The sequence below is a fragment of the Acanthaster planci genome, linkage group LG05 (genome assembly GCF_054643075.1).
Source record: "Acanthaster planci isolate LZ-2023a linkage group LG05, COTS_SCS, whole genome shotgun sequence".
NCBI lineage: Eukaryota > Metazoa > Echinodermata > Asteroidea > Valvatida > Acanthasteridae > Acanthaster > Acanthaster planci.
In genome coordinates this window covers 15316252-15329291 of record NC_141781.1, presented here as the reverse complement: position 1 = coordinate 15329291, position 13040 = coordinate 15316252, and the positions used below count along the sequence as shown (strand labels likewise).

At 38.0% G+C, this 13040-nt stretch overlaps 1 protein-coding gene across 1 annotated transcript in view; it reads right to left on the bottom strand.

The window, feature by feature from the left end:
• LOC110977286 (AT-rich interactive domain-containing protein 3A-like) overlaps positions 1–12616 on the bottom strand; it is a 59000-nt gene extending 46384 nt beyond the window's left edge. The window contains exons 1-2 of the mRNA XM_022231269.2: positions 12035–12616; positions 8710–9513 (exon numbers count right to left, since the gene is read on the bottom strand). Coding sequence (XP_022086961.1) covers positions 8710–9513; positions 12035–12106 — 876 coding nt within the window. The 5' untranslated portion in view covers positions 12107–12616. The remainder of the gene's footprint in view (positions 1–8709; positions 9514–12034) is intronic.
• Between the last annotated feature and the right edge of the window lie 424 nt (positions 12617–13040).

Sequence of the window (13040 nt, the reverse complement as noted above, 5' to 3'; positions counted from 1 at the left end):
TAGTTTTTTCTACATACATGTTGACATGAAGAAATATCAATTTGATCTTATAAACTCTGTATAAACTACTGCAATGTCAATGGAGGTATGGAACATGTGGCAAAATTTCAAATAAAATTGGTCTGGCTCTGTTTTCCATTATTATCGAGTGCTCAGTTTCAAGAGGCAAAAACAAATAACTTGTGTTTTATATGTATCTGTACTTAATAATTTCACAGAAAAATGGCCGTGAATATGGATGTATATGTAGCAAGGGTTGCATGAATTAAGGGTAAAATTAAGAAAACCAATCAAGCTCGTAAAAGTTCTTGAGGGCAATGACATAAACAGTGACCTACATGTACATGCACATGTACTGAGGAAAATACACCCACAACTACAAGGAACTGAAGTAATGCCTTTGCTGCACTAATGGCATCATGGGGATTTGAGGTAATATGCTGAAAATGTAGAGTGTGTTGTACATTAATTGTTGTGGAAGGGTAGAGTGTCATAAACATGTCTTCATGATTAATTTTGTCATTGCAGAGGCTGGATCCAAACTACACGAATGAGATAGTAGTAATAAACTCAAGAGAACATAATAATGTACACCATATGACCTGTCTGGTCTCAAGAGGACTGACTGCAAGAACAATCAACCTACATCACAGTGTGCTGTGACAGTGAAAAGAACTGCATGTACAGCATGCATATGCAATCCCCACCTGATCAAAAGTTAATTTGTCTCAACAGACCATGTCTATTAGCACAAATGCCAAATTGTGAACATACTACCTGTAATTAATACATGTATGTAGTCAGGGCCAATTAATTTATGGATGAACAGTCACTTCGTTATTTCTGAGGGCAATCACCTCGGCCAGGTCTTGGAGCTGACAGCAAGATTGCATTGAGTACAAACACATCGAACAGCTCAAGACCTTGTGTCTGCTCATGATAGGTACATGTATGTTGTATGCATGAATCTGTACACACAAACTAGGTGTGTACACTATATACACACGTACAGTACACTGTACATGTACACTGTACAGGTGATCAGGTTATGAAGGGGCAACACACATTATGCATGGGACCAAAATTGTTATAGCTAGAGTACCGAAGTGAATGTGTCACACATACAGTCCTGTGTGTAAAAGGCATTACATGTACTAGTACATGATGTAAGAACCAGTGTGTGAACCAACAAACATACTGTACATGTACCCCATTAGCTTACACTATCTGGTTCACAGTGACATCACACTTCGGTACCAACCAAGTCATTTTTTAAAGTCAAGTCAAGTTTTCACAAGTCTGGTGTTGATTATAGTATGGGGGTAGTACATGTACAGTGTAGTTCTTTTCCAGCCCTTTAAAGAAATTTCTTCTGTTATACTTTCAGATCATGTACAAGTATGGCGTATAAATAATTGCTGCGCTGATGAACGAATAACACAACTTCTGAGAAAACACACGCCTCATGATCGCAGTTTGCGACCCACCTGGGTGGGCCTGACTGCACACTGCATGGAGAAAAAGGCAGCTTGCTTTTGTACGCTCCCTAGCTTACATGTGCATGTACATTAAAAGGGCTTCTTTTTAACCAATTATGTGTGGACACCCAAAAGTATATTTATTATTTTCAATAAAAATATACCACAAAGCTAAATTTAATCTAGTTGCAAGTCATGTTCTTCCAAGTCAAGTCCTAAGTCTTATTTTATCCAAGTCAAGTGCTCTCTCAGGTCAAAAAGTCCCACTGAAGTCAGAGTCAGCAACTGACGTCAACAGCACTGGTTCTAAGAACAATTTTTTGGTCATTACAAGTCGGTCCTGACTTCTTTTACAAAAGAAACAGGCCCCTTAATGTAATGGAGACCTGTTATGTTCATACATTATATGTACATGTACATGCATGTATGCTGCAGACACCAGTAATTGAATAAATATTATGTACCGGTATGTCACTGTTGTTCACATTCATAAAAAGATGTCACAACAAACATACGGATACATAACATTGTTTGTAACTAATCCACACAGTACAAAAGTTCATTTACATGTACATGTATGTGGAAGACAGCAAAGTCTTTTGAAATGCTTGTGTCAAAAAATCAGTCTGGACAATTTATTACATCAAAACAAGTTAGAAGCGCCTTCCACACAGGAAATCAAAAATAGAATTATTTCATAACAAAGGATATCCACAATCCATCGGGTGCCAATTTCTTTGATAATCACATTTTCATCAGACGGAACTAGCCAATAAGAGCGGGCGTAATTAAGGTGGAAACTGCCATGGCAGGAAGCCAAGACGCAAGAAAACAAAAGGTGTTTCTGGCAGATAAAAATCAGGGGAAAAAAATCAAGTCTGAAGGAAGTCTGGGGGTAGAAGGGCAGAAAACTGCTTTCATCATTAAAACTGCTAGTTGCGTTAGTGACTGATCAACTGAACATACATGCACAGAACTGTTTTTTGTAAAGGACATTCATGAGTTTTAGAGTAAACATACATACATGTATATATACATGTACATGTATATGCATATGTAACCATTAAAGTGAAGGAAGTATTCCTCTTTCACCTAACAATAAATGAACAGGAATGTACGTAGAAATCACCTCATATATAATCTCATTATAACAATCTCAAAGGTTAAATGTAAACCCAGGTCCAACCCTGGACCATTTGACATTTAAATTTGTAGCTGCAACAAATTTTTCTTAGACATAATTATTCTGCAACTTTGCACTGTGCTTCAATGTATGAAAACCCTTAGTTACATTGCAATGTGGTTAAATGCATTGAAAAGTGCACTTTTTTAACTTAAAATTATGGGGTAGCCATGCTTTCCTGGACAACCAAGGGCACTGTTGAGGGCGTCACCCAGGGAAGACATACTACGATTTATAGGTTTTTCTGTTCAATCATAAACCAAGAATGTACTTACTGAAAACAATTGAGAAAGGGATTGATGCTTGATTATTACTATAAAATCTTCAAAACTTGCAGCACTTTTTTGTGTACAAACCAATGTATAACATTGGGACTTTCTTCTAGAATGACATCACAGTTATGGAAATTTCATGAAAACCAAAATCACACATAGACCAAAAGGGCATTTAATACCCTTTGAAATAGTGAAACAAAAGTTGGAAATAAGGTTATTCAGAAACAAAGGTACATTTTGAAAGTCTGAACTGGAAACTAAAACAAATTGATAGCAGTTACCCTTTAACATAAAGTACAATTTGAGTCAGACTTATACCAGAAATTCAGGTTGGCATAGGTTTGCTGTTGGAATCACACATTTCTCGCCTTCCAATGCATTCTTAGTTCATCTCTAATGATTCCTCCAATCCCTTTAGTTAGATTATTCCTGCAAGATTCCCAAATATTTCACATTAATGTGGGTTTTCTTCAATGTCTTCTCTTGACTGATTTCATCAGGCTTAATGTACCTATTTCATCTTGAACATCATAAATATTTTATTCAGGAGTTATGATTCTGTTCCCTGGCCATTAAAAAAACAGGATAACGAAACAAAAACATGTATACAAATAAAATCTGAAATGTGGTGCATGTAGAGACTTACATGTATGAAATACACAGCCAATAAGATATAATTGCCTTTCTCATTATGACAGCTAGATAACCCCAAGAAGGTCATTCCTGATATTCATACTTTAACAGAGGAAAAATATGTAGATCAGTTTGCCTTGTGACGCTCAGCTCTTAGTCTTTCTTTTATTCTTCACATAGCAGTCCAATTATTGAAACTCATGTTGCAGGTGATGTCTTTCAGAACTGTTCCGCACAACCATCTATGGATTACCTCTCAGGGAATTTTAACTCCGGTTACAACAAAGAATACGGTAGATACATGTACCTTATAAAAGGTGGAACTGTTTCTGTTCAGTTACAAAGGCATTATATGATACTTGGCAATACTTAAATGTACATGTATGTAAGTATAATACATGTACATGTACCAGTATCATATGGCATTCAGACTGGACTGAACATTCAATAGTGATAAACTTTGGAAGAAAAAGCGGTGAATTTGCATATAAGGCCCTTCCAGTCAATAAAATGGGGTATACATGTATGGTAGGTGCCAGTGATAGCTGCTACTAGAACTCCCTTGCAACATCTTTTCCAATATCCCTGCATGCATTCCTGCTCCATTCAAAGAAGAAAACTAAGAGACATGTTATTATTTATTCAATCAATCATTGGCCGATTCAGCTGTGACTGAACCCTCCCTCATTGAAGTCACTTTAAAATACAGTAGACCCAGCATCAATCCACTTTTTTTCTCCTAGATTACAACTGCCAGTGATGTACCTGTCACTACCTTGGTGTCCTGCGACAGATGGCTCAATGCTCCCTGATAAAAGACGCCATTGAAATAACAAGACCCTACGGATGTAATCCCTACTTTCATTGATCGGTTCTTATCTCTTTTCAGCACTCCTTCAGGTAATTTTTTATAAGGAAGGATGAGGAGCAAGGAACATGGGGTCTATAGTGGCGCTACATGTTATCAGACAAAGGCAGGTGAATTATTAATGGATGGGGATCAGGCTGGCATTTTAGCCGAGTCTTGAGATGCAAAGCAAGCTAGTGATTCTTATTTGGTAAATGGTAGATGAAATGATAGCTTCTGGCCATGGGGATCTAAAAGTGAGAATGTGAGAGGTTGCCAAGCCACTTTTACATTACATGTACATGGCGTCTGACATGGTTGAAAGTTAAAAACAAACCAAAAAAGAAAACACTGCACTTGTACAGGTGCTCGATTGATTGAGGGAGATATTGAAAGGTCCTTAACACTTTGTGCATTGACTTTGTACATTAAGTAGAAACACAACTGAAATATGGAAATACAAACATGCTTAAATTAAATGTACATGTACATGTACCAGTAAGTCCTGAAAAAAATTGGAAATTTAAGGGCTATTGAACCATCCAGTGTCCAGTGAGGAAACTTCTCCAGAATTACTCTTTATGCAACCAGCCAAAGACCTGTAACATTCCTCCCTGGATTTCCCCACTGGCAAACAGATTATCCAATACTAAGAAACACCTGATAATGCAAACACAACCACTGGAGACTCTGTGCGTAAGAACAAACAGTAGCAAGGTCCTGTTAGTAGGCCATGAAATCCAGCACTGGGAAAATGAGAACACAGCACAGGAAATAGGGGAGCAAAGTGGGATTCGAGAATAGCACACAGTCACAACAGAAATGTTGCAGTTTATTCAACCTTTTTTTGACAGGTGACTGGTCTGACCAGTCATCAGACCACACTTTTAAACCAGACTCTGCAAACAATTTATCAATATTCCTTTTGCACACACATTCACTGTCTGATGACTAGACCATTGCATACTACATGTACATGTATACATGTACAAATGTGCTTCCAAGATTGAAACTCATTTCAAACATTTAAGATGTGCATTTCTAAAAATTAAATAAAAACTTCCAGAGGTTATGAAGCACATCTTGAAATTAATGGCAAATACATGTACATAAGACTGTCCTTTCCTTTGAGAACACAATGGTATTGTTATTGGATCAACAACAGAAAGTGCAAACTGCATTTAATGTTGAAACAAAATCCGTGGTTTCAGGTAGTGACTCATCAAGAAAGAATCAGTCATCTATAGGAAATGAATCTCCTTAAACACCAGAGTATCGGCCAGCAGATCATGTCACTTTTGTCAAACATATTTTGAGTCGCAGTGCAAGCTGCACCTGAAATGTTAGCATGCAGGGTTCCAACATACAAGTACGTGTACATGTACAATGTACATGTAACACTACTCCAGTGGCCAAATGCCAGTCAGAATCATCACAGACAAATAAAATCCTTATTGATGAGGTCCAGGGACCGGTCAAGGTATATTTCCCCCAATTTTATTAAATATCTGCTCCCATTAAAAGGAAAACTATTACATTTATAAACCTAAAGAAAAAGGAGTATTAGTTTATCTTTAAAAACTACTTACAATGATGTGACAAGATTTTTCACCGCATGCTGTGATGTGGTGAAAACACATTCCGCATAAGAGCCAGGAGCAAGGAGCTATTGTGCACAGATGACTGTACACGTATATGTGTCCTGATTCAACAATAATGCAGTACAAACAATGTTGGAAATGATCTGAAATATCAAAGCATTTGATGAACTTAATGAGCAAATTTACAAAATGGGTTTCTCTTTTCTGTACTTCATTTTCAAGTACTCATTTAGGGGTCAAAATCCTTGTCTCACACGTACCAGTAGTACAATGACAAAGTGTGATTTTTCATGTGACTGTCACCTGGTTGGCATACAGTGTGAGCACCAGTGGCCAGTACACACATGTATCATGTACCTGTGACACAAACTGTGTTGGCCTTTGTTCTTTAACAAGTACAACTTTAATTTTTTTTTTTTTTGAGTCATTTCAACAGTTGAAAATCCTTGATATTCACACATTTCAGTTTCCAAGGACTAAGATTTGACAACTTTCACGAATAGAGGCATTCTGCAACAATTTAGCAGAATGAAGTACGTGTACGTAAAGTTTGGGAGCAAAAGGCTAGTGTTTGGTATTGCTGAATGTTCAGTGAATACTGTCTATTCATTGGCCCAGAATGATCATATGACAAGGCAATATACGCATATATCACACTCACCGTGAAACATCTCATTCTGCCAATAACACGTGCATGCGCATGAGACAGAAGAGTTTCGGGATGTTTGAGAGTGACCACTTTTGCTCATTTAGTCAGTTTTGCGTTGTACCCATGATACATTTTGTGCATGATTTACCAGGGAATTTGATCAATGGTCACGCTCGTACAACAGACTCGTTCCAGTCTCCGCAGCGTACAAAGTAATGCAGGGACTGCTAATCAGACTACATTACATGTGAACTTATACTCGCTGGTACCTGCACTACTTTCACATTAAAGTTTATGCAATTAAAGACAGTGAGGGAACAATGCATTTGCAGGTGATATCATTTACATCTGTTTTAATTATACAGTTTGACACTAGGCCTAACATCTTCTAAACTTTTGAAATTCAGAGCTTGTTTCCTTGGATAAATTCTTTAAAACAGAGGTATGACAAAACAATTGTTTGCCCCTGGGCGCAATGCTCTTACATCAGAGCAGTCAAAAAAAGTGTAGATGTAATTATACAAAAGTACAAGGAAACAGATCTATAAAGCACATTTCTTTCCAAAGCAGATACATATTCATATTTAAACATACTTAACTCGAGCACAACCACTCACTATTAAGAGTCCCAATTTACATACATCATGTACTCAAACTCCAAAAAGAAAGAACCACGGATGAAGTACGGTACAGGTACAATGTACCGGTACATGTAGTTTCTTGTGTCTCTTGCCACAGCTTCAACTTTAAACGTTTTATTTCTTGTCCAAAATAAAATTGACTGGCTCTAAATTGAAAAGGGAAAAAAATCCAATACAGAACAATGTTGTTGCAATTTTATAATTTATTTCATTGAATTTTTATGTATGATGTCTAATACATGTACCCTGGGCCTGTTCATATTCAGAAAGAAAATTCCCAACACATTCAGCAATAAAGGATATTAATTTACAAGTACATGTAGTGGAGATGCAAATTTCAAATTTTTTGCACTTTTTACGGAAATCTGTCTTATCAAAACACTTCACAATTCTATTCCTCAGTTGAGTGGACAATATAAGGTAAATTTGTTATCTTTTATTACAAGGTAATTTTAAAAATCTAATGCACACACCAGCCCAATTTGTGACAGACCAGTCAAGATAAACATACCAGTACGTGTACGTATTGACTGCACTGATCCAAATGGCCAGTAGAAAAAAAGGTTATTGTACAACCTGGATTGCTTTGGGGGATGGGAACATGAACTCCAAATTAACAGTCTATGTAAAGTAAACATATTTTTAAAGAATATTTTGGCAAGTTTATTTAACATGTACCTTTGTGTAAGTTACCCGTATACAAAATTTCATGTTCAGCTATTCCACTGGAAATCATTTGACATGAAATGAAATTATCATCACAGGGAAATGGCCTGATGGAAGACCAAGCGGTAGCGGTACCTTGAAAGTTATACACCGGTACAACGTTAACTCATAACTGGCATCAAAGCATTGTCCAATGTTGACAATATTAGTATAAACTGGGCATATGGAAGATCTGTTGTGATCCGACGGTCATATCCTTTGAATGGACCATTAAACCATAGGCTCTACATGTACATGTATGTACAGTAGTGGATCATCAGTGCACTTAACAGAATTTATAAAGTGTGTACAAATCCTACAGCATAGAAGAATAAGAATTTGGCACAGAGTTTCTGGTCAGAAATGGGAAACGGCAAAATTGGTAATGGATGTCTCATATCATCATATCATTGCTAAATTATTAAGAGCACACACATTCAAAAAATTGCACAGTCTTTCGTTCTTTGGCATTTTTCAATGTGCTTTGTTTTAACGTTTGAAACTTTGGTTAAAAAAAATTGTTTTTTTCAATGGGCATACATTTGTGGACCCCCAACGCAAACTGAGTGAATGTGGACATACCATTCATGTACTGCACATGTACAGTGTATGGACACGTACAGTTTGGGGTATTTTTTTCATCTTTGTCTTTAAAAAAAAAAATATCTAAGAGAAAAGCAAACTGAACAACACTGACCTGCTTAAACTGCTCCTCAAAGGTCCATTCTGACTGCCCTCCTACCCCCGGCTTCCCTGCCTCCTTGAATACTGTTGGTGAGACAGGCTTGGTGTCTTCAGAGATGTTGTTCTCATCTTCAGAATACAGGCTGGAATCGGAGGGTTTCTCCAGTTTAATGGAATAGTCCTCTGGTTGGTTTGAGCAACTGAGAGAGTTGGCCTCATCATCAGACGAGCACCTCTCACTCTGACACCTCTCGAAGGGGGTTCTCTCTGTGCAACCTCTTCCTTGTGAGAACCTCTCTGAGGTCTCTGGTGAGGAGGGACTTTCTGAGGGTGACTTCTCAACGCTGGGTCTCTCCAAAGACCTCTCTGTAGACGATCGCTTTAGTGAAGACCTATCACACGCTCTGTCACCCTGTGCAGCATATTCTCTAATTGCTGAAGTGGGCGACAGTGATTTCCTTCTTCTGTGAGATTCATAGTGAACAGGGCCTCCATTTACCGGGGGAGGAGTCTTTGGATGTCTGGGTGGTGAGGTTTTATAATGCCTCGGAGGGAATATCGGATGAGGGTTTGGACTCAGTTTGCTTGTGTTTAGGTGTCTGAGGGACAAGTCAATTTCTTTATCCTCAGCTGTCAATTTGTCTTCTTCCAGCTCCTCTTCATCCCCATAATTCAGTTCCCCATCCATTTCATCGGAATCATAATCATCTCGCCCGTTCATCATCTCCAGACGACGCAAGATCTCTTGCCGTCTGGCATGACTGACAGAGAATGTAGATGTCATGGCTTGACTGTAGAAGGGATGGTGATGCTTTGGCTGGGCAAAAGAACACAAAAAAGAAACCAAGCATAATAAGTTTCCAACTGAGATAATTTTTGCAGTTCAATGAAGGGACCACTGGACGTACATGTACAGTATGTACATGTCTTGCTGCATGGTACCCGGTACAGGTGCGGTACTATACATGTACATGTATACCATCTCACTTCACCTGATCCTCTTCAAACCTACGAATGCAATGTGAATGTCCCTTAATGATCACAAAGAAAACATTTACATTGACAAAACTACATTGAAATACAAAAAGAATGAAAATACTGAAGTCAAGACACACAACACTTGCACAACCAAGCCATACTTAACATGTACAAGTTGGTGATCATGAGGAAACACTCAAAGACTAATAATACATTAAAATACAATAAATATCCTTCAACCTTCTACTGCATTTCAACATGATTTACTTTGACTGTTAGATCTTTTTAAAAAATCAAATCTCTGGAATAAGATACTGTCACACTTAAAAGTTTGATTAATCTACCAGTAAGTTACATTTATTTGCTCACTGTTTTCAGGGTTTTTCACAGTAAGTTGGTTTCTGGTTATCCAGGTTTGTGTCAAGATGTTTACTCAAATTTAGGGACTTCCTAGAAAAATCAGAAATTCCCAGAGCATTCTACACGTACATGTAGGATACCAGGATAAACAGGGTACTTGTGAGTCATGCAATGAATCCTATCGATGTCAAGTAATAGTAACACAAGTCATATAAATTTTATTTCTAATAAATTTAGTCTGGAATTGAAGAGGTTTTTTGGCTTATCTTTATCTCAAAACACACAAAAATGCCCAAACTGTCTAAGTTTTGTCATGCTGTCGTTCAAGCCCAAGCTACGTGTATTTTTACCAGAAGGCTTTTTATTGGTGAAAATCTGCTGATGCGTAAATGACTCCATTTCACACAAGTTATGTCTCACCTTGACAAAAGTTTCAATTTTTTTGATCACTATAGAAAAAAATTGCTTTGGGACAAAAGTACATGTAATGTACATGTACATACAGTGCTGTAAAATATGCACCTCTGAGCTGTGTGAATCATGAATTGCGCATTATGAGTAAGTTGCATGTTGTGATTTACCGTGGTACACTGCGCTTTTTAAGCCTTGTGTACATTAAGCTGTCCCAGGGAAAAAACATTTTGCGTGTATTACGAATGCTTTCCCAAACTTGTACTGAGAACAACATCGTTACAAAGGAACTGATGCATGGCCAAGTTGTATTAGCTGAAATGAGCTTTAATGATAGCAAGTCATGAATTGCACTAAATTGAGATCATCAACATCAGTACTATCCATGGTGAGAACTGAATGAATGCCAGACGGTCAGCATAGTTATGGTATCTCAAAAACATATACAAGCTACTGTCACTGCACTAATAATCAATTCAACGTTATGATGAGAATGTTGAAAAGATAATGCTGCTTGCTTCATATATTCACACCCTTGTAGCATGCTTTTTTAAAAAGGGTTCATGGAGATTTTATGCCTTTTTAACATTCCCATTATTCTAACAGAAAAGAATTCCACTTGAATTGCCACGTGACACCCTATGCACAAAGTCCATGAGACTGGTCTCATTTTATTCAATGCTCATGTAAATTTGACTTTAGAGAACATTTATTGCTTTCAGACAGCTGAACAGTCACTACAGAGGAAGCATTAGTGGTGTCTGTACTGTATACTCTGTCCCTCTTAAGTCATTTTCAAGTAACCTGACCTTGCTGAAAGTTCTGTTTCATCTTAAAAACATGACACCCTATGCATTAGAAAGAAAGCAGTGTTGTAACTCCACTATCCCGTATTTAGTATACCATGTATAGTTCCAATGATGGCCAGTCACGAAAAATACATGTATATCAATAGAGAAACACTAATTTTGGAACTAAGAAATATTTTTTATTCAATGAAACATTAATTTTTCATGACTCCATGCAGGATTTGTACAGAACCAACAAGGTTAATTCTTTAATCATTCCATTAACATGACTTAAATTAAATCAAAACTTACATGTATCTCAGAGTACCCAAACTCTATTGCATTAGGTACAAAAAAAATAATTGTTTGTACAGATGAACCAACATGTTAGTGTGTTGAAAGAGATTAACAATTTTTAGCCCTGATTAAACTTTATAATTATGCATAATTGAATAACACAGAGTATCCTATTATCTGCTCATAGTAGTCATAGTGTATACATGATACACAGACTGACAGAGCTACCTTTCAAATATTGTGTATAGTCTGCAAACAGTTCACAAAAGTAAGTTTTTAATTAATTGATTGATTCTCATTTGTTTACCATGTGTTTGGACATACGGTTACTGCCAAGGGACAATTATCCAGCCCAAAAAAAATGTTAAGTTCTTTTATACTTCCCCCCCCCGCGATCCTAGGCACTTGCTGCAGTACAGTGGATGGAATAATCACAGCACGCGAAAGTGCTTGATACCAGTGTACACTCACAACAAAAAGACTCTGAAACGCCAATAAATTTACCGGTAAAATGCGGTGCTGCGGTTGTACCCCGTTGCTGCGCCCTTGCTCCAAGACCTCTCCAGTCCTCTCCATCTTATCATGAATGCTGCAAGTTTATTGGCGAGTCGGAAAAATTTCTTGAGGTGTTCGTTTCCAAACGTGAGGGGCCGGGTGCCAACCAGACGTAAGATCGAGGTTTTTACTATGCGCGCTGAGGGTGATCAGACCAACATTATAAAGTGACACTGTAGCGTACTTGTCCGTTGATAGGCGTATAGCCGATGTGCCGGACAATATACAGTACATGTACAGTACATTCACATGCAGTACAGGTACGTTAGATCGGATGTGTAGCCGATGTGCTTGTCAACAGTCTACACGGCACTATACTGCTCATGCAACAGCGCCGCCTTAAAGCATAAGCCTGGCCCAAGCACCACGTGTATTGGTGATGGTGATCAACAAATAGTGAAAAGTGTGGTCTTCAAAATAAACAACCACGACACAGCAGTCAGTATGCAGTTTCGGTGGTCCAACGTGTATAAGTAAAGCTTCCAGCATCCCTGAATAAAGCACAATGATAACACCAACGCGTCTCATTGGAATGTAAAAATGATCACAAAAAAGAACACTTGTGGACCCAGGCGGCGGTAATTTTGGTAGACGATCTAATTAACGCGGTGAAATTAGAGGAAGCAGCGGTATAAATCTAGGAAAGTGGTTAGAGATAGGGGACAAGACTGGAGTTGAAAACGGGGGTGGGGCGGCATGCAGAAGGATTCTTGCGTGGTGCAAGAGAGACCTTTTCACTAATAAATTCACAAGTATAGCACCCATGCACACAAAATGGTCTTGGCGGCAAGAAGTGTGAGCGGGCCATTGAAACCGTACAGGGCCGGGGTGCGACTTTGCCAATCATTTTCTTTCAGGCTTTCTGGCTTTCTTAGTTTGTTTGTTGGGTTGTTGGGGTGTTTGTTTGTTCGTTCGTTCGTTCGTTCGTTCGTTTGTTTGTTGGGTTTTTTTTCAG